General features: G+C 46.0%; 1 protein-coding gene across 5 annotated transcripts in view; it reads left to right on the top strand.

The window, feature by feature from the left end:
* The window catches only part of MICAL1 (microtubule associated monooxygenase, calponin and LIM domain containing 1), a 74,576-nt gene that overhangs the window by 17,373 nt on the left and 34,802 nt on the right, over nt 1–22,401 (top strand). For all 5 annotated transcript variants that reach the window (XM_030221131.1, XM_030221133.1, XM_030221130.1 and 2 more), the window contains 7 exons: nt 2,262–2,556; nt 2,697–2,904; nt 5,975–6,091; nt 7,994–8,095; nt 12,117–12,272; nt 14,183–14,283; nt 16,233–16,490. In XM_030221131.1, coding sequence (XP_030076991.1) covers nt 2,284–2,556; nt 2,697–2,904; nt 5,975–6,091; nt 7,994–8,095; nt 12,117–12,272; nt 14,183–14,283; nt 16,233–16,490 — 1,215 coding nt within the window. In that variant the 5' untranslated portion in view covers nt 2,262–2,283. The remainder of the gene's footprint in view (nt 1–2,261; nt 2,557–2,696; nt 2,905–5,974; nt 6,092–7,993; nt 8,096–12,116; nt 12,273–14,182; nt 14,284–16,232; nt 16,491–22,401) is intronic.

Raw genomic sequence — 22,401 nt, 5'->3', positions numbered from 1 at the left:
GAGAGCTGTAATCTTTCCGGCGTGTAAAACCGGCAGCTAGGAAAGATTACAGCTCTCTAGGGATAGTAGTGAGGACTCTTGAAAAAGCCTACGCGAAACAGGTCCGTCGGGACCTTATCCCGTAAGAGAGCAGCACTACAATAGCCGGTGCAACCCACACAGCACAGAGCCTGTGTTTGTGTTAATTTTTGTTAGGTTTTTCAACTGATGATTACTTTTTTAACCGTTTTCCTCTTCTTTCTTACGAATTCCGGTTACTATACCATGTAGAGCAACGGTAGTATGAAGCTTTTCCTCCACTTTTGCCAACAAACCTTAGATGTGGTCAATTAATGTATTTGGATGATTCACGTTATATTAGTAGAGTGGACTGTTTTTATTCAGTCGAAGAACTTTGTCGCAAAATTTAATCTTCTACACCTTAACTTGGACAATTGGGTTTTTAGGGGATTTCATAGTGCTAAACCTGCCTTAGAAGCTATGATAAGATCCATGGTTTCCTGGAGGAGGGCAAAGTTGCATTAGCGTAGTGGTTTCCCAAACCCGGTCCTGGAGGCACCCCAGCTGGTCAGGGTTTCAGGATATCCACAATGAATATTCATGAGAGGGATTTGCATGCAGTGGAGGCAGTGCGTGCAGATCTCTCTCATGAATATTCATTGTAACTATCCTGAGACCCTGACTGGCTGGGGTGCTTTTAGTGATTTCCTTGGATCTCATTGCCACTTTTGACTTGATAGATCACTCATTATTAGCCATGTGAGAGAATGTGGTCTCACAGGTTCAGTGTTCTGTTGGTTACTTAGTTCATTTTTGGCAGACCACTCGTATGTCTCTTTCAAGTCATTAACTTCAAAAAACTTTTCTTGTCTTATGGTGTTCTGCAAGGGTGGGTGCTTTCTCCAATCCTTGTTAATTAGTGCACATTTTTTCACCGACTATTTGCAGTTGATATGCTGATCCAGCCAGATCTGTCTCTGCCAAATTCCAGTCTATCAGTTGACTCTCTTGGCTTGAAGCCCATAAACTAAAGTTAAATTCTTCTAAACCTAAAGCCATGAGGATTTGTGTTCAACTCATGACTCCTAACGTAGTAGCTATCTTAGCAGACCAAACTTTGTCCCTTGAATCTGAGGATTCTAAGCATAACTTTTGATCTTCTCTCTCTTTCAAGTTACAAATTACCACTGTAGTTAAAGCTTGCTTCATGGCATCACATCTTATTCAGTCAAACCCTTTCTACTTGGATAAACCTGTTCTTCTTTCATTAATTTTTGCTGATCTTATCAATAGATTGGACTTATCAATAGATTGGACTATTGTAATTCTCTCTATAATGGCTTGCCGTTGGCTCTCCTTCACTGCCTACGAGTGATTCAGAATATAGCTGTTCAATCACAAATTTTAATTGTGATTAATCATCCAATTAAAATTTTTTGATCATATCAAATTGTATTTTTAATTGCGGCCTAGGTAGTGCTGCTGAATACCCCCAATAACTTTTGCAGCACCATCTGGGCAGATAGCTGCCCACTACTCGGTAAAAGCTCTCCTAAATTTACTTGGTTAGCTAACTGGTTAGCAGGCTGAATATTGGGGGGGGGGGGGGGGGGGGGGAGGGGGGTTAGTTTTACTGATTTCTTCTCAAAGTCCTTCTCCTAAAGCATCTCCCCTTCCAAGTCCATCTTAAGCATACCCTAATAGTCTAGGGTAGGACAGACAAGAATGATCACTGGATGCACCTGCCCACACTGACTCTGGGTTCAAAACAGCAGCCTTGACTTGTAAAGTTTGTCTCGTGGTACTAGAACCAGGGAAGTCTCAGGATGGGGGGGGGGGGGGGGGAGGGTTGTGGCTCCAGGATTGGGGGGGGGGAGTGCATGCACAATTGAAGCTGCAGTGGTCAGCATTAATGGTGTTAATTTTAATTGGTGTTAAACATTTCTGCATTAATTGCAAACATTAAGGGTGATTAATCAACAGCACTAATTCAAAATACAGCTATTAAATTAGTATTATATGCCCATAGGTTTGACCATGCCGCCACTCTTTTTAAAAATGCTCATTGACTCTTGGGTTGTTATGGTACTATATTTAAGGTATTAATTTTGGCTCATGAAGCTTTTTATGGTGGCTTCCCACAGTATTTTGGGTTTTTTTTTAATTGACTTTTAATTCCTTATGTCTTCTCCTAGATGTCTTTGATCACAGGACCCTTTTCTTGTTGTTTTGAGCCCCTTCATTCTTCTATGTCTCTCTAGGTCCTTCTTGTGAGTGGTGAAGATGGTCCTGCTGAAGGACAGTGGGCAACCGAACCCCGCACATGCTCTGTTTGAGCGATTCCTCCTAGCCCAGCAGTGTAAGGAGACACTGGACATCTTTCAAGAGCTCTCTAGATGCCTGAAGTTGGATCATGAACCCAGTGGACAACTACACTTTTATAACAAGCTGAAGTCCCACCTCAACTACTGGAAAGCCAAGGCCCTGTGGACTAAACTGGACAAGAAAGCGGGACACAATGACTACAATCAGGGAAAGGCATGCAGTAAAACTAAGGTAAAAGGTTCAGGGAGCAGCCTTTTGAGGGACTTTTAATGATTTCAGCTAGAGAAGGGCCAAGACAAATGGGGACAGAGTAGGAATAAACAAGAAATTGTCCCTCTTCATCCCATGTAAACATTACTTCCTTGTTCCAGTGCCTGGTGATAGGAGCTGGCCCCTGTGGACTCCGCACAGCCATTGAATTGGCCTTTCTTGGAGCCAAAGTCATCGTGGTAGAGAAACGTGAAACCTTCTCTCGGAACAACGTACTTCACCTGTGGCCATTCACCATTTTAGACCTACGAGCCCTGGGAGCCAAGAAGTACTACGGCCGCTTCTGCACAGGGACCTTGGATCATGTCAGTACGTATGGGAGAAAAGTGTGTGGGGAGGGGGGCACGCACCTGAAGATTCTTTCTAGGCTAGGAGGGAATAGGACCACAGGAGGTGGCTGCTGAGGACCAGGAAGCTGATTCATTGGTAGAGTTAATTATTGATATGTCTTTTAAAGGCACTTTTTAGGCTGTATATGGGGTTCCATGGGCTGTGGCATAAGGAGGTAAGGTAGATGGTGCCAGAAAGGATGGATGAGGAGTTTAGCTAATGTGCAAGAGACAGAAGTGAAAATATAGTCTTCTGGGGTAAATCGCAAAAGGTCTCTTGTGCCCAGATATTGTGCCCTATCAGTATAAGACTGGTCATACTGGGTCAGACCAGTGGTCCATCTAGCCCAGTATTCTGCTTCCAACAGTGGCCAATCCAGGTCACAAGTACCTGGCAGAATCCCAAAGAGTAGCAACATTCCATGTAGAACCTCGAATAGTAGCAGCATTCCATGCTACCAATCCCAGGGCAAGCAGTGGCTTCCCCCATGTCCAGCTCAATAACAGGCTATAGACTTTTGCTCCAGGAATTTGTCCAAATCCACTAGCTCATTTGCTGGTGTAAATGCTCGCCCTTAACTGCTGTCAATTAGGCATGTAACTGATTAGTATTCTATAACCCACATGTGTAAGTGGTAGACACGCATCTCCCAGGTTCACATCCCCTTGTAGTTGTGCACAATAGATTTTGCATGCACAATTTGTAGAATCCTGACTAAGGGCAGTTGTGTGCAACTGCTAATTAGTACCAATTAACAGCACATAATTACATTATGTGTGTAACTGACACTGTTCTATAACTTGTACATGCGACTTTGCATGCTAAGCGTGAAATTGGTGCACAAGTGTACCTTGGATCTCACCTGTGCACTAGCTATGGCCCCGGAGCCACAACGCAGATTAGTTAAGTTCAGTTTCACATCCAGGGGGCCACGCTCACCTCACTCATCCATTCCAGTTTGCCTGCAGTCTAGCTTGGGAGTGGATCTACGGTCCAGAATAGCGATCTGGGGGTTTGGGAGGTACTTGTACCCTCATGCTCAAAGATACACTGTAGACACAGCTTATTAAAACTCAAATTGTTTATTTCTTCCAATTCCGCAACAGGGAGCAGTCCAAACCAGGGGCGTAGCTATGGGTGGGCCTGGGTGGGCCCAGGCCCACCCACCCAACGCACACACAACTGCAGCAGCAGCCTAGCTGCCTAGCGTGACGGCAGAGAGACAGCACCCGACCCACGGCACTCTGGCAGCTGATCTCAGGCCCGCTCACCACCCAAGCGCGCGCGCACACACACTGCATGCAGCAGCTGAGCCTAGCGCCCTAGCGTAGATCGCGGGCACCCGTGCTCAGGGCAGGCTCAGAAGACATCAGCAGCCCACGCCCACCTACCTTCGGGCTTAGAGAGAGGCAGCGCGTCAGTGGCGTCGTTCTTGTTGGTCGCACTGCATTCGCATGAATGCGGTAGCGGTATGACCCGTCCCAGACATGGCTGTGCGCGGCGGCGTGCCTCAGCCTCGCTTTCGCTTGGCTACGCTCGCTCGACGTGACGTGGCATCTGAGGGAGGGCAGGGTAAGGCTAAAGCTGCACATGGCCACATGCACGTATGAAGGGTTCAGCCTGGCCCAGCCCAGCAGCAGGTAATAAAATGCTTTATGGGGTTTTTTGCATCTTATTTTTAACATTAGGGCAAAAAATGTTTATATTTAATGATTAAAATATACCTTTTTTTTGCCCTGCAGTGAAGAGCCCATCCCCACCCAGAAGCCTATATATATATATATATATATATATATATATATATATAGATATAGATATATATATATATATGTTGCCCGCCCATATTAGCTCTGGGCCCAGCCAAAATGTCAGGTCTGGCTACGCCACTGGTCCAAACAGCATATAAACTCCAACTTAGAGCCAATCCTTCTGGTGTTCCTCAGGGGAACTCCTATAATACTTTTCTCCACTCAGGTATATTTACAGGGATACCTTGTGGGCATCAAATATGTACATACATACAGTTCACTTGGGCAGTGTTCCTCCCCCTGGCTGCTTCTCATCCTTTTCTGTATAGACTCACACTCTGCAGGTTCAGACCCACCTCTGGTCTGACCTTCTGCCAGCGGTGACCCCTCTCTGGATCCACCCTGCTCTCGGGACTGAGCGCTCCCTGGCTCCAATCCCCTGCTCCAGGGCTGGGTCTCTCCTTGGCTCATCCATAGCACAGGCAATCTCCCGGTTGCCACTTTCAGGAGCCGCAACCCTCCTTTACAGCCTGTGATCACACTGCTCACGTAGGATTTCCCTCCTGGTCTCTTGGCAGGGGACCATCAGGCAACCAAAGACAACCCCTCTATGGGCATAACTTCAACCTTTTATCTCCTTTGTAGCTCCTCCCCACCCTTGTCATTCTCTACAAGGGCAACTGTTTCTTCTGCATTCTATTTGCAAACCACTCCCCATGGGCTGAACCTCCTCCCACCCAGGGACATCCTACCACTCCAGTCCTCTAGCAGGGACCCCTCTTCTCCCTAGGACTCTGGAATAATCGATCCTTTAGTAGTACCCATCCCATGGGATATTACACTAGCTTATAGAATTAGGGAGCTGGTGTCCAGGTTAAACTGGATGAGACTTGGCTTCTCCCAGAAAGGTCTCAGAAGTGGAATAAGGAAACAGATGGTTCATAGTTAAATTGGCTCCTTGAGGTCAATTGGGTTCTTTGACATAATATTCACAGTTTGTATTGTGCTTTGTTCATACTGAAGGAGAGGTAGGGGATGAGGAAGGTTTAACACACAGGCAGTGGACTGGGCTTGGTCAGAGGGGCCTTGGCCGTACCAATGGCTTGCCCCCACACAGCTTCAGCAACTAGATAGCAGCAGGGGTAGAGTCTGACCCTCCCAAATAAAAGGATGTTCTGCTACCACTGGTTTTAATGGTTGGGAGAGGTGTGATATTTCCTTTTTAATAAGCAAATTATAATCCCAACACTAAATATTTACCTTCCTGTGACTTAATGCCTGTCTCTGTTTGCTCCCTCCAGGTATCCGTCAGTTGCAGCTGATCCTGCTAAAAGCTGCCCTGATCCTTGGGGTTGAGGTCATCACTGGGGTGCAATTTAAAGGGATCCTTCCTCCCCCAGTGGGGGCCCATGAACAGGGTAAGAACCTAGGATAGAAATGCTATCCTTGGATTTAAAGGCAGGTGGCGCTGCTCATGGGTGGCGGAAGGGTGTGATGTCTGGTCACTAATGTGCCTGTTAGTTACTATCTGCTCCCGTTGTGGCATCCCACAGTGGGGTGAGGGAGGAAAAGTGAAGTTATGTAAGTATTCAATAATATTTTAATTCAGTGGGGGGTGGCTGTCCCTACTGAACAAATAGCCCAGTGGTTCCTAAACCTGATCCTAGAGGATATTAAAGTTGAGTTTGTAATGAATTGTCTGAAGATTACATCTCCTTGGAGTGGGGATTTTTCACCATGGGAAAGTACTTCAGGAGATGGCCTGCATCTGAGACTTTTTGCACAGAATAAGGGAAATTCTATCCATGGCGCTCAAAATTCAGCGCCAAAAAAAAAAATTAGCGCTGAGCAGTATTCTAAAACAGGTGTTCCGGGATTCGCACCCTGTATAGAATAACGTGTAGTGCCGGGATTCACACCCAACTGTGGGCACGAGAAATTACACCAACTGAAACCAGGTGCAAATCCCCCAAATTCTTTTAACAGTTTATTAAAATTTAATGCACCGCCCAAGATAACTAGCAGATCTGGGAGGTTTACAGGAATAATACAATTAAAATGACGTAGGAAATGAACTATACAGTATAGGACAGGACGGATGCACATCATTCATACAATACAAATGAGATGAATAGATAGGGAATAGTGGTGAAAGAGGGGGAGGAACCAAGGGAAAGGAGAGAGGAAGAAAGGGGGGGGGAAGAGGGACATCAGTGAGGACAATGGAGCGCACCCTACATCAGTTGGTTGTATCTTAAGCTGACAGAGCCATGTTTTTATTGCAGTCTTGAAATCTTTAAAAGATAGTTCAGCCAGAATGGACAGAGGCAGGCAGCGGCGTAGCAAGGGTGGGGCGGTTCACCCCCGGTGCACGCTGCTGGAGGGGTGCAGAGAGCAGTCGCACGCCTGTCTGCTCCGCTGTTCCCTGCTCCCTCTGCCCCGGAACAGGTTACTTCCTGTTCCGGGGCAGAGGGAGCAGGGAGACAGCGGAGCCGAGAGCCGCGCAGCTTCTCCCAGCAGCCAAGAATACACCCGGGAGGGGGGTGTGTGATGCGCTGGGGGGGTGTCATTGCGCCGGTGGGGGGGGGGGGGTGTTGTGCTGCACCCAGAGAGGGGGTGCGCATCGGCGATCCGCCCCAGGTGGCAGCCGAACTAGGTACACCACTGGAGGCAGGGAACGACCCCTTTGCAGATCTACACAGAAACACTTAGGCGGTATTCTATAAATGGACGTGGAAATGAGTGTTCGTGCAGATCAGTGGCGTAGCCACAGGTGGGCCTGGATGGACCATGGCCCACCCAATTAAGGCTCAGGCCCACCCAACAGTAGCACACATTTAGCGGTAGCTGGTGGGGATCCCAAGCTCCACCAGCTGAAGACTCCCAACTAATGGAAATGAAAATGCTACTCTCCACGATACCAGCACTTGCATATTAGTGCATGCGTGCTGCAGACTGCCAAGGTGGAAAGAATCGTTTTCCTGCCGGCTGAGATTTTATTTTGGTGGTGGTTGGGGGGGGGGGGGGGGGGGAGGAGGAGAACACTTGGTGCCCACCCACTTCTTGCCTAGGCCCACCCAAAATCTGTTTTCTGGCTACACCCCTGGTACAGATTTACCGTTTCTGCCCCTTTTCGGTGCCTTGCATCCATTAGAATGCTTTTTTGCATCTAAAGTTTGGCATCGCATATAGAATTCTACCCCCCCCACACACACAAAATGTGTGTGTTTCTGCCTATGTGGGGATGTTCTGCATGTCCAGCCATACAACAGGTTCCAAAGAAACACTGTCTGCCTTTCTAATGGTCTGATTTTCTGCAGGGAAGGGTTGGATGGCCTCCTTTCACCCAAACTTGCCCCGTCTGCGCCAGTTTCAGTTTGATGTCCTCATCTCAGCCGGAGGAAGCAAATTTATCCCGGAAGGTAAGAAATTTCTTCTTTCAATATAATTCCAAATCTGTTCTGGAAGAGCTGCAGTCAGTCAGGTTTTCAGGATATCCTCAATGAATATGCATGAGAGCGATTTGCATGCACTACCTCCACTGCAGGCACTCATGTATGCTCATAGTGGGTTTCCAGAAAACTCTTGACTGGCTAGGTGTGTCCCCTGGCTTATGAAATCCTTTTTAATTGTCTCTTTGTCCTTCCCTTTTGGTTTGGGGTTTAATGAGTCAGCAGGGCAGCTGGTTGTTTCCTATTATCATTATTTCATGCTTTGGTTAAGTACAAAAGTTTGCTGGGACAGACCAAGAGTCCATCGAGCCCAGCACCCTGTCACCGACAGCGGCCAAAAGGACAAGCAATTTGTCCCGCCCATCCTAGAAATACTGTCCATTCAATAACATTCTATGGCTTTTTCCTCCAGGAAGCCGTCCAACCCTTTTTTGAAGTCCGCTAAGTTAACCGCCTTAACCACCTTTTCCGGCAGCGAACTCCAGAGTTTAACTACGCGTTGAGTGAAGAAGTATTTCCTCCGATTCGTTTTAAATTTACCACACTGCAGCTCCATCGCATGCCCCCTTGTCCTAGTATTTTTGGAAAGCGTAAACAGACGCTCCACATCGACCCGTTCCATTCCACTCATTATCTTATAGACCTCTATCATATCTCCCCTCAGCCGCCTTTTCTCCAAGCCGAAGAGCCCCAGCCTCTTCAGCCTATCCTGATAGGGAAGCTGTCCCATCCCCTGTATCATCTTTGTCGCCCTTCTCTGCACCTTTTCCAATTCCACTATGTCTTTTTTGAGGATTGGCGACCAGAATTGAACACAATATTCGAGGTGCGGTCGCACCATGGAGCGATACAATGGCAGAATAATATCCTTATTTTTGTTTTCAATCCCTTTCCTAATGATACCCAACATTCTATTTGCTTTCCTAGCCGCAGCAGCACACTGAGCAGAAGTTTTCAACGTATCATCAACGATGACACCTAGATCCCTTTCTCGGTCCGTGACTCCCAACGCTGAACCTTGCTTGATGTAGTTATAGTTTGGGTTCCTCTTTCCCACATGCATCACTTTGCACTTGTTCACATTAAATGTCACCTGCCATTTAGACGCCCAGTCTCCCAGTCTCGTAAGGTCTTCTTGTAGTTTTTCACAATCTTCCCGCGATTTGACTACTTTGAATAACTTTGTGTCATCGGCAAATTTGATTACCTCACTAGTTACCCCCATCTCTAGGTCATTTATGAATATGTTAATATGAATATGTTTATATATGCAGTCTGCTTGCCACCCACTTTTTATGCTCCTAAATTTAAGAGTTTAGTGACATTTTCAGTAAAAATGTATGCACTCAGCCCTAGTAAACTTTCAAAGAGGCCAGTTTACGATCATAACTCTGAAAGTTAGGAGCATAAATCCTTTGAATATTAGGCCCACAGTAGGGAGTAGGTTTTCCTCTTCCTACTGTAGACATGTTGATGTGAGGTAGGAATGAATGGGGATGGGATGAGGGAATGATGTGACTTCAAGGTTTTCTCTGAATGTATCCGTGTAATCTGGCCTTTTAGAATGCCGAGCTGTAAAGATTTGAAGGTCCCTGTTTGATTTTTCTTTTTCCTCTGCATCTGTGGGACCTTGTGGGACTGCCGTGAGCACGTCCCATAAGCTTTCCAGTGGTTGCTCAGACTGGAAGTTAAAGCATTGAATTTGTAACCATGTAACTGGCCTTGCACAGTACTGTGTACACTGTATCAGTGTTACTTAGACTGAGGGATGGGGGCATCCTGGGACTCAGAGCGTCCAAACTGGCTCTTAAAATTAGAAAGAGGCAAGTATTCACTGCCAAACTGGCTCACTAAACAGTAGCATTCATTCTGATTTTAATATAAATAAAATATGGAAATTATGGTCCAAAGCTTTCTACATTTTTCTAAAATCAAATTTCAACACAAAAAATTCACAAGAAAATGTCCCCTATCTTTAGGGGTCATTTATCTAGTGGTTAGTATGCACTAACTGTTAAATGATTTTGGCTGATACACTCATCGATACTCATATACAACCTAAGGTATGAACTGTATTTTTTCCACTGAATTTTATACGTGAACAATTATTTGAACATGACAAACTGAAGTCTTTTGTTCCACATTTTTCATTAGCGTCAGTGCTTCCTGTCACGTAACACCTGAGTGCTACCCCTAGCACCCACCTGGGGTTAACCCTGTGGCAACCTAGAAGGTCCTACCCAGCACTGCCCAGGCCCACCTGCGCATGTTCGCCTACACTGGCATACTCTCTACCCATCTGCTGAGTCCCACTTGCCTCTGGGTGAGTCTCCCACCCACAAGTTATTTCCCCGGTGGTTTCTAGGGACATTGGGGCCACAATCCTAGGGGCCCTACAGGTCCCAGAAAACCACTCACAGACAAAGAACACAAACTTCAAGGATTCTTAGTCCAGAACAACAGAGCTAACAAACTAATAGGCTTATTATCAAAAAAGTAGAACAGTGAACATTAAAAGTGGTAAACAGAAAACAGGTAAAATAACAAGGACTAAGCTGACAAAGCTATGTTACCACTGAGGATTAAGCTATTAAGCCAGTGTTTGAATCTATATTGGATAATATCATAATTTTAGAAAAAGAAATAAAAGGAATTGAAAAAGTTAAAAAATCAATAATAAAGTTTACTGCAATAAAGGAAGGTGGAGGTTTTTCAGACTTGTGATGGCAATAATTCAGTAGCCTAAAGTACTGTCTTTTGACAGGGGAGATAAACTGAAGTCTTTTCCTCCACATTTCTCATTATCTTGTTCAAGTATAAAATTCAGTGGAAAAGTTAAAAATACAGCTCACAAGGTTGTATACTGTGCGCTAATGCCATTATCCCATAGGAATAAAAAGGGCTGTGTGGCAGGTGTTAAAACATGTTCAGAACCCTCTCCCCATTTTGAATATTTAATTTCTGAACAACACTTTGCCCCACCCAGCAGGTCTACTGAGCCACAGACCAGCAAATGCAGATGTTAGGGAAATTGGTTGTCAGAGCTGATTCTGCCATTATCATTGAGTTTTGCTCCATCCCATGAAATGACTTACCCTGTCCTGTGAGAGACGGTTTTGCTTTGGGTTTCCTTCCTCTCGGGCAAAAGAGGAACTCTGAGGGATAAAGCAGGAGCCAGCTGGAAATTTTATTTTCAGGATCAGCAATCGACCTTGATTTAATCCCTGCACTCCTCTATTGCATTGTACGTTTGTGAATGTATTCTGATTTCTTTTACAGAAGTAGGGCTATATATTTTTATTTATGTATGTGTGTGTGTGTATCTATCCATCTACCATTTTAATTTAGTGACCCTTAATGCCAAGAAGTCATTCTAGAAGGCCATTTCTTGGTGTCTTTGAAAGTCCAAGCCTGGACTTATTTATATTGAGTCCTCTAAGCTGTAAGAGAGGCTCCCCCCACTCTTGATTTAATTAGGAAGCAAATTTTAATAGATGATACATTAAAAAAAAATATATATATATATATATTCTTGAACTGTGGAGGTATAGAAGTTCTGAGGCGGGAGAAAACTTGATTTAAGTTGGTCTTTCCTTGTTTCTTGATGTTATTCGCTGGTACTGTTTGTGTTCTAATGCTGTAAATTTTTTGGTTGTAATGCCATTAAGTTCAGTAAAGTAGTCTCTTTAAAAACAAATATACATACATAAAACAACTAACAATAGTTAATACATAATTATGGTCATTTTGTAAATGAAGAATATTACAATATACAATGCATTTCATTATTGATTATTTTTTTTTTTTAGTGAAGGTTGAGACCCCTTGAATTGTGAGCCCATAAGCTGTACCTTGTCTAGTTTATATGTATCTCCAGCCTTGAGGTCCCGAACTCCCCTAATATTAAGAGTGAATCCTGTACCCGCTTTCCTGTGACACTGGGCATCTCCAGAGCAGGCACCTGTCTCAGAGCTCTCGTTCTTCTCATTAGGCTTTAAGCGTAAGGAAATGCGGGGGAAGCTGGCCATCGGGATCACTGCCAACTTCATCAACCGGAACACATCTGCTGAGGCCAAGGTGGAGGAGATCAGTGGTGTTGCTCGGATCTACAACCAAAAGTTCTTCCAGAATCTTTTAACCAAGACAGGTTAGACACGGATCTATCTGAGTTGCTTTGGAGATCATGTGTAACCTTAGGCTGGAGCCTCTGTCTTATCTTTATACCTAACCCAATGAATGAGCTCTCGGGTGACAAGTGGGTTCAAAAGAGATCTTTGAGTGTTTGATTTCCAGATTAAATCTTCCTTTTTTTTCTAATTAATTTTAAACTGTAATTTGTACATGTCTACTTGAAGTCACATGACAGTCACATGCAGGTAGCCTGAAAGCTGCTCATTGAAATACCAGTTTCAATATCTAGTGTTCACACAATTCTTTTCCTTCTAGCCTGCCACCTCATACCCGCTAACCATCGTATGACCCCCCCCCCCCACCCTCTCTCTTGTATTTCCCCCACCCTGCCTGCCAATTTCTCAGGAGCCTTGGCTGGATTCCAATAATCTTCTGTTCATTGTGCACCCCCAGAGGATCATTGGAATTGCTTGAGAATATTAGGAGTTGCAGACAAGAAGATCATGAATGAGAAACCCCAGGACCAGTGGCGTTCCTAGGGGGGGGCGGTGGGGGCGGTCCGCCCCGGGTGCATGCCGCTGGGGGGTGCCGTGCGCGCCTGTCCTCCGTTGGTCCATGCTTCTTCTCTGCCCCGGAACAGGTTACTTCCTGTTCCGGGGCAGAGAAGAAGCATGAACCAATGGAGGGCAGGCGCGCGCGGCCCCCCCCCCCCCAGCAGCGTGCACCCGGCGGGGGGGGGGTTCCTTCGTGGGGGTGTCCTTTCGCCGGGGGGGGGGCGCTGCACCCGGGGGGCAGGGCGCATCGGCGATCCGCCCCGGGTGCCAGCCCCCCCCTCAGGAACGCCGCTGCCCAGGACCCTTATAAAGCTGCAGGGAGGGATCCTCTCGAGGAACGGGAGCAAATCCTACTTTACCAGAAAGGTGGCAGATATCTGGATCAGACTTCTAGCAGAGGCCACAAGAGTCAAAACTGAGCCAAAATTTGAGCATGTATGGGATAGACTCAAAGGGGGGGGGGGGGAAGGAAACCAAAAGGAATCCCAGGTGGAATGTAATCAGCTAGCGACAGTGGGAAGCAGTGTGGTAGCCAAGGGTGGGCCCAGGTGTGCCCAGGCCCACCCAGTAGCAGCACACCTATGATGTGGCTGGCAGGGATCCCCAAGCCCCACCAGCTGAAAATTCCCGTCCCTCCTGCATACCTTGTAAATAGCAGCTGTTCGCCTGCAGTGAGCAGCGACTGCTCGCACCAGCCCCACAGCCTTCCTTCTGATATATTCCCGCCTATGCGGAAACAGGAAGTTGCATCGGAGGGAAGACTGTGGGGCCAACATGAGTAGTGTGTATTAGTTGCTGCTCACTGCCGGTGAAAATCTGCTATTTAAAAGGTATATGGGAGGGGGGGGGGATGTTTGAGAGACCGTATGGCATGCAGCTGAGAGAGGGAGAGACCAAATCACTTGTGGGACAAGACGAAGTTCTTCTGCTCACCCAAAATTGGGTGTCTGGCTACGCCCCTGGTGGGAAGCTGGAGAAGGCTTGAGAAAGATCAAGGACGTGGGACGGTTATTGGTAGTGAAACACTTTATTGTTGTATACGAGGCCCGATGGCACTGTGTTTTGACACTAAGTGCTTGCCTCAGGGGTGATGAGTTGTTGTATCAAAGATGATATTTTGCATCAAACGCTTGAAGATTCGCCTTTGTGAATGTTGGGTCTGGTCTTGTGTTTCTGATGAGATGCAGTATGAACACTGGAAACATCTGAAATAATGTGTAAAACAGGATATCAAATAAAACAAATCCTCATAACAGATTAACACACAGAAAAATCAGGTCTAGTTGCTTTCTGCTATTTTCTAGAATATGGCGATGTTGTTTGTAGTGTTGGTTCAGGGTTGTTGGTTTTTTTTTCTTTTTCACACCTGCAGGTATCGATTTGGAGAACATTGTCTACTATAAAGATGATACTCATTACTTTGTAATGACTGCCAAGAAACAGAGCCTGATAAAGATGGGGGTCATTTTACAGGTGAGGCATACTGGAGGGAGGGTCCGGACGCCCATTCTAGGCATGCACTGCCTCCATTATATGCAAATTTATCTCATGAATATTCGATCTGGCTGGCTAGGTACGTCCTGAGGATTGAGTTGAGAACCTCTGTTCTAGGGGAATGGATTTTTGTGTCTTTGGCATTTCTGCTCTCCCATTTTGGTCCCGTGACTTCTTCCATTTCCTCCTTTTGGGCTTCCAGCTCAGTTGCCACTGGCCTTTGTTGGGCTACAGTGGCACACAAGCCTTCATTTGTTACCAGTGGCTTAGCCAGAGGACCGATTTACAGTGGGCCTGAGCCCAAGGAGGGCTTGCCCAAAGATTCATCTCTCTCTCACCCCGCCCACCTGCCACAAAAAAACAAAACGAAAAGTACCCAAGCTGGCGGGGATTCGCAAGCCTGGCCAGCTGAAGACTTCCTCCCGGCAGAAAGAGCACGCCAGCAGCGTCCCAAAGTCGCTGACATAGCCAGCCTCTGCATATGCGTGCAAACTGAGCATGTGCAAGGGTGGGATGGTAGCGACTCGGGAACACTGCAGCTGACTGCACAGGGTGTAAGGGCTCTTTCTGCTGGGAAGAGGTCTTCAGCTGGTGTGGCAGGGCTTGCGGATCCTCGCCAGCCGAGCACTGATTTCGGGTGGGTCCAGGCCTGCCTGTGGCTTTGCTGCTGTTTGTTACTACCCAGAGATTTTCCACAATTTTTATATAATCGCCATACTCTGTCCAGCAGTTGCAGCAACCATTCTTTGCTGGGAACTACAAACTCTGGCCTCCTCCACTGCGTGGCAAACTGGCAACTTAAGTGGCTGTAAGCTTAGAACGCACTAATGGACATTTAATATGCGCTAAATGTGCATCCTATTTTATACCTATGGGTCACATGGCACTTAGCACACACTAATGTCCATTAGCTCATGCTAAGCTTTAGTAAAGGGGCCCCTAAGCTGGTCACTAGCCACTGTTGAGTAATGGATGAAGTTACCCCTCCCCAGCATACAGAGTGGTAGTGTTTTGGTAGTTCCTGTTTCTCAATCCTAATCCATCAGGAACACATTGGTCAGTCCAGGCTTTTTTATTTGTTTTTATTATTTTTTTTTTTTTTTTGGGGGGGGGGGGGAAACTCCTATTCCTGAGCATTTTGGGATTTAGTCGTCATAATTTCTTTATCTAAAATGCAGCGCTTCAAATCCCAGCCTGTTTGGAACAGGGGCATAGCTATGTGGGGCCACGGGGGCATGGACTCCCACAGATTTATACCCTGGCCCCCTCTACATTTCACCCCCCTGCTGCCGCCTGCCCCCCGCTGCCGCATCATCAGGTACCTTGTTTACTGGCGGGGGTCCCCAATCCCCGCCAGCCGAAGAGTCTTCTTCAGCGCCGGTCGACTCCGGCACCTTCATTGTGCATGTAGCCCTGTGCAGGACGTAAGGCGTCAGAAACAGATGATCACACAATGAAGGCGCCAGAGTCAACCGGCGATGAAGAAGACTGTTCAGCTGGTGGGGATTGGGGACCCCCGCCAGCAAATAAGGTACCTGATGGGGCGGGGGGGGGGGGGGGTTATGGTTGTGGCTGCGGGGGGGGGGGGGTCGGCGGCAGGGGAAGGTGGCTAAACAGTGCCCCCCCCACCTCGGGCTCTGTTCCCCACTCCCGCCGAGGTCTGGCTACGCCCCTGGTTTGGAATGGAAGGTTGAATATCTTTGACTGAATCTATGTCCACTTAATGAACTGGAGTGGATTAAGAAGTTTGTTCTGTGTAGTCTTTTATTTCTATTTGTGTCAACTGCTGGTGTGAGTGGAATAAGAGGGGCCACACATCTGCATCTGACCGCCAGCTTGAAAGCCAGTGCGTTAGGTTCTAATACTACATAGTGAGCCCACTAACCCGTTTTCTGCCTCTCTTTTCCTCTCCTTCTTCTCCACCTCAGGATAAATTGGACACAGAGAGTTTGCTCTCTCCGGAGAACGTGAATTATGAAGCATTGCTCCAATACGCCCGAGAAGCTGCAAATTTCTCCACTAATTACCAGCTACCACAGCTAGAGTTTGCTCTCAACCACCGCAACCGTCCAGATGTGGATATGTTTGATTTCACATGTATGTATCGTGCAGAGGATGCCGCCATGGTTCATGAACACAATGCCACCCGGCTGCTCGTTGGGCTAGTGGGAGACTGCCTGGTAGAGGTTAGAATTTCTGTTACCCTAGTCCTAATCCCCCTCGCATTTAGTGTGTGAATGAGGTCCATGGCCACTGGATTGCTTGGTGAATGTAATACCTTTTATTGGCCCAAAGATGGTGCTATAGATAAGCTCTGTAGACATAGCATATTGCCATACTGGGACAGACCGAAGGTCCATCAAGTCCAGTATCCTGTTTCCAACTGTGGCCATTCCAGCAAGATCACAAAACAGTAAAATAGATTTTATACTGCTTATTCTAGAAATAAGCAGTGGATTTTCCCCAACTCCTTCTTAATAATGGCTTATGGACTTTTCTTTTGGGAAGTTAGCCAAACCTTTTTTAAACCCTGCTAAGATAACTGCTTTTACCACATTCTTTGGCAACAAATTCCAGAGTTTAATTACACGTTGAGTGAAGAAATATTTTCTCTGATTCGTTTTAAATGTGCTACTTAATAGTTTCATTGTATGCCCCCTAGTCCTAGTACTTTTGGAAAGAGTAAACCAGGATACTTGTGTGTCCTTCCTTTAAGATGAGGTCTTTGGCAAATCTCTTTTTTATGTTTTCTGCATAATTCATTATATAGTACACCAATTAGACATGTTACAGGCCCAAGCTTACCCAAAGCTGAAGGAGACACAACCTGTATGTCTACCATCAGCCCTGTGTGATGGACTTCTCTGACAGTCTGAAAGGTTGACACCCAAAACTTTCAAAGGGCCTCAGTACAATTACAAACTGGATGGTTGAACTCATTTTTAATTCCTCTTCTTTATCAAGTTTCATTGCACATATATACCTAGCAGCATCACTGGACTGATCAGCAGTAAATATACGACTGTATACAATTATAAAAGTTATTTAAAAAAGTGGAGAAAAAAGACCTCGGTGCTCAAACCTGGGCTTCTCTCAACTGTGTAGAGCTCAAGGCTGAAAACATCAGCGGTCAAGAAAAAAACTCCATTAAAATACTTTTATCAAACAGAGTGAAAGCTGCAGTATTGATAACAGGAAAAAAAGCTTTTGTTATGTAGTATTCAAATATCGCCAGCTTGTACTTATCTTCTCATATATCGCTAGACTTCCAAAGGTAGCTTTAACAAACTTGCCCGATGGGGAATCCCTGTTTCGCTTAGCTGCTTCAGGGGAAACAAAATCCTGTTGTTTGGCCTCAGCTCGACCACCACCAAAAATCAGTCCAGTGACTTTTATTTTTTGGTGTAGCATGAAATGGTGGGGGGGGGGGGGGGGGGGGAGGAAGTATCTATCTTTGGCCTGCGACAGGGGTAGCGAGTGGGGCTGCCAGTGTTGCCAAGGGAAAGGGGTATTTTCAGTATGATACTCTGTTCTGTCCCCACCCCCACACTCCTTTTTTTATGCCACCCAGACAAAAGCTTATGAGGCACAGGTGGGGAGTTTCTCCCTGACCTTTATAACCTGGCATCCTCTGTTAAATTGAGGTGGAGAACCTGTGTGTGCACCTTTTGTAGTTTCCCCTTAAACCTGTGGTTCCCAAACCTGGTCCTGGATGCACCCCAGCCAGTCAGGTTTTCGGGATATCCACAATGAATATTCATGGAAGAGATATGCGTGCAGTGAAGCCAGCGCATGCAAATCTCTCTCGTGAATATTCATTGTGGATATCCTGAAAACCTGACTGGCTGGAGTCAGTGGCGTTCCTAGGGGGGCTGACACCCGGGGCGGATCGCTGATGCGCCCCTCCCCCCGGGAGCAGCGCCACCCCAGAACAGCTAGACGCTCCCCCCCCCCAGCGAAAGAACCTCCCCCTGGGTGCACGCCGCTGAGGGGGGGGGGGGGGTGCTGCGCGCCTGCTGGCTCTTCGTTGTCATGCTCCCTCTGCCCCGGAACAGGAAGTAACCTGTTCCGGGGCAAAGGGAGCATGAAAACGAAGAGCCGACAGGCGCGCGGCACCCCCCCCAGTGGCGTGCACCCGGGGCAGACCGCCCCCACCGCGCCCCCCCCCTCGGTACGCCACTGGCTGGGGTGCCTCCAGGACCAGGTTTGGGAACCCCTGCCTTAAGCTGATGCCTAGTGCCACCTTCCATTTAAGCACCACTCCCTTTTTTTCGGCTTGTTTTAATCTTCTTGTTGAAGGATGACAGCTTGTTTTCCCTTTCTCTTTGCTTAGAGGATTGTGGGTGATTTTTTTTTTTTCAGACCAGTCGATTTATGTAGTAGAGATTAATGTTTCTTCTCTCTCTTTCTCCAGCTGTTCTTTATGAAAACTGCGCTTCTGCTATACCCTAATTACTCTCCCCTCCCCCCAATACACAACAAATTGTATGGGGGAAGGGCTTGAACATTTCCTTTCTCAGCAGGTTATCAATAGAAATCAAACAAAATAAAACCTGGAAAAGAAAATAAGATGATACCTTTTTTATTGGACATAACTTAATACGTTTCTTGATTAGCTTTCGAAGGTTGCCCTTCTTCGTCAGATCGGAAATAAGCAAATGTGTTAGCAGATAGTATATATGAGAGAAACATCAAAGCATTACTTTGACAGTCTGACAGAGTGGGAAGGTGGGGGTATGCATGGGGACATCAAAGCATTTAATTGATATTCTAACAGGATGTGTGTTGGTAGGTGACACCAGACAATGTCCCCATGCATACCCCCACCCTCCCACTCTGTCAGACTGTCAAAGTAATGCTTTGATGTTTCTCTTATATATACTATCTGCTACCACATTTGCTTATTTCCGATCTGACGAAGAAGGGGAACCTTCGAAAGCTAATCAAGAAATGTATTAAGTTATGTCCAATAAAAAAGGTATCATCTTATTTTCCTTTCCATGTTTTATTTTGTTTGATTTCTATAGATTCTACATGGAATGTTGCTATTCCACTAGCAACATTCCAGGTAGAAGTCGGCCCTTGTAGATCAGCAATGTGGCCGCGCAGGCTTCTGCTTCTGTGAGTCTGACGTCCTGCACGTACATGCAGGACGTCAGACTCACAGAAACAGAAGCCTGCGCAGCCTTCTACATGGAATGTTGCTAGTGGAATAGCAACATTCCATGTAGAATCTCCAATAGTAGCAACATTCCATGTAGAATCTCCAATGGTATCTATTTTACTGTCATAGTAATGCTTGAATGTTTTCACTTATATACACTGTCAGCTAGCACATTTGCTTATTTCCGATCTGAGGAAGAAGGGCAACCTTCGAAAGCTAATCAAGAAATGTATTAAGTTATGTCCAATAAAAAAGGTATCATCTTATTTTCTTTTCCATGTTTTATTTTGTTTGATTTCTATTGCTAACCTTTAAGAGTGGACTAACAGGGCTACCACACCTCTCTACTTTCTCAGCAGAAAACATTCTTCTAGTCTGTTTGCTTTTTTCCATAGCCTGAGGTGGGGGTGTACTACATGTGCTGTCTCTCTGCCTCTCTGCTCACATGCTGCTTTCATGTAGAATCCATAGGCAGATTCTCTCGGGAAGGGAGGGGGAACAGCTTTCTCATCTTACTACCTGTGCCACGCGCAGGGCCCAAGAGACAGGCAGAGCTCCAGAGTCTCAATGCGTGGATGAGACGATGGTGCAGGGAGGAGGGCTTTAGATTTGTTAGGAACTGGGCAACATTCTGGGGAAGGGGGAGCCTATTCCGAAAGGATGGGCTCCATCTTAACCAGAGTGGGACCAGGCTGCTGGCATCGGCGTTTAAGAAGGAGATAGAGCAGCTTTTAAACTAGAAATGGGGGGAAGGCCGACAGTCGCTCAAAAGAGCATGGTTCGGGATAAGGTATCTTTCAAAGATATCACCATAACAGGGAAGATAGAGTATCCTGATAGTGAGGTTGCAAAAGAGATTGTAGTAGATCGGGTATCTTTAAATAACAATAAAAATCAGACAAAAGATTGCCAGTTAATACTGTCAAGTACTAAGCATGATATACTTAGGAACAACAAACATAGTTTGAAATGTCTATATGCGAATGCCAGGAGCCTAAGAAATAAGATGGGGGAGTTAGAATATATTGCACTAAATGAAAAATTAGATATAATAGGCATCTCTGAGACCTGGTGGAAGGAGGATAACCAGTGGGACACTGTCATACCGGGGTACAAATTATATCGTAGTGATAGGGTAAATCGGATTGGTGGAGGGGTAGCATTGTATATTAACGAGAGCCTTGAATCAAATAGATTGAAAATTCTGCAGGAAGCAAAACACTCCTTGGAATCACTGTGGATTGAAATTCCATGTGCAAAGGGGAAAAGGATAGTGATAGGAGTGTACTACCGTCCCCCTGGCCAGGACGAACAGACGGATGCGGAAATGTTAAAGGAAATCAGGGACGCAAACAAACTGGGCAACACAATAATAATGGGGGATTTCAATTACCCGCATATAGACTGGGTTAATGTAACATCTGTACACGTAAGGGACATAAGATTTCTTGATGAAATCAAGGACAGCTTCATGGAACAGCTAGTTCAGGAGCCGACAAGAGAAGGAAAAATACTAGACTTAGTCCTTAGTGGTGCTCATGATCTAGTGCAGGGGGTAACGATACGAGGGCCGCTTGATAACAGTGATCATAATATGATCGGTTTTGATATTGGCATTGAAGGAAGTGAAACTAGGAAATCAAGTACGCTAGCGTTTAACTATAGAAAAGGTGATTACGACAAAATGAGAAAAATGGTGAAAAAAAGACTGAAAGGAGCAGCTCGCAGAGTAAAAAACTTGCATCAGGCGTGGATGCTGTTTAAAAACACCATCCTGGAGGTTCAGGACAAATATATTCCACGTATTAGAAAAAAGGGAAAAAAGACTAAACGTCAGCCGGCGTGGCTAAACAGTAAGATAAAGGAAATCATTAGAGCCAAAAAACAATCCTTCAGAAAGTGGAGAAGAGAACCAACTGAAAGTAACAGGATAGATCATAAGGAATGCCAAGCCAAATGCAAAGCGGAGATAAGGAGGGCAAAAAAGGACTTTGAGAAGAAATTAGCGTTGGAAGCAAAAATACATAGTAAAAACTTTTTTAGATACATTAAAAGCAGGAAACCGGCCAAAGAGTCGGTTGGGCCGCTGGACGAAAATGGTGTTAAAGGGGCGATCAAGGAGGACAAAGCCGTAGCGGAGAAATTAAATGAATTCTTTGCTTCGGTCTTCACCGAGGAGGATTTGGGGGGGACACCGGTGCCGGAAAGAATATTTGAAGCGGGGGAGTCGGAGAAACTAAACAAATTCTCTGTAACCTTGGAGGATGTAATGGGTCAGTTCAGCAAGCTGAAGAGTAGTAAATCACCGGGACCTGATGGTATTCATCCCAGAGTATTAATAGAACTAAAAAATGAACTTGCGGAGCTACTGTTAGAAATATGCAATCTGTCCCTAAAATCGAGTGTAATACCGGAAGACTGGAGGGTAGCCAATGTTACTCCGATTTTTAAGAAAGGTTCCAGAGGAGATCCGGGAAATTATAGACCGGTGAGTCTGACGTCGGTGCCGGGCAAGATGGTGGAGGCTATTATTAAGAATAAAATTGCAGAGCATATACAAAAACATGGACTGATGAGACAAAGTCAGCACGGATTTAGTGAAGGGAAGTCTTGCCTCACCAATCTAATGCATTTTTTTGAGGGGGTAAGCAAACATGTGGACAATGGGGAGCCGGTTGATATTGTATATCTGGATTTTCAGAAGGCGTTTGACAAAGTGCCGCACGAAAGACTCCTGAAGAAATTGCAGAGTCATGGAATCGGAGGTAGGGTATTATTATGGATTAAGAACTGGTTGAAAGATAGGAAGCAGAGAGTAGGATTGCGTGGCCAGTATTCTCAGTGGAGGAGGGTAGTTAGTGGGGTCCCGCAGGGGTCTGTGCTGGGTCCGTTGCTTTTTAATGTATTTATAAATGACCTAGAGATGGGAATAA

Source organism: Microcaecilia unicolor, chromosome 12, assembly GCF_901765095.1.
Source record: "Microcaecilia unicolor chromosome 12, aMicUni1.1, whole genome shotgun sequence".
Lineage (NCBI taxonomy): Eukaryota > Metazoa > Chordata > Amphibia > Gymnophiona > Siphonopidae > Microcaecilia > Microcaecilia unicolor.
This window is presented reverse-complemented; position numbering and strand designations above follow the sequence as displayed.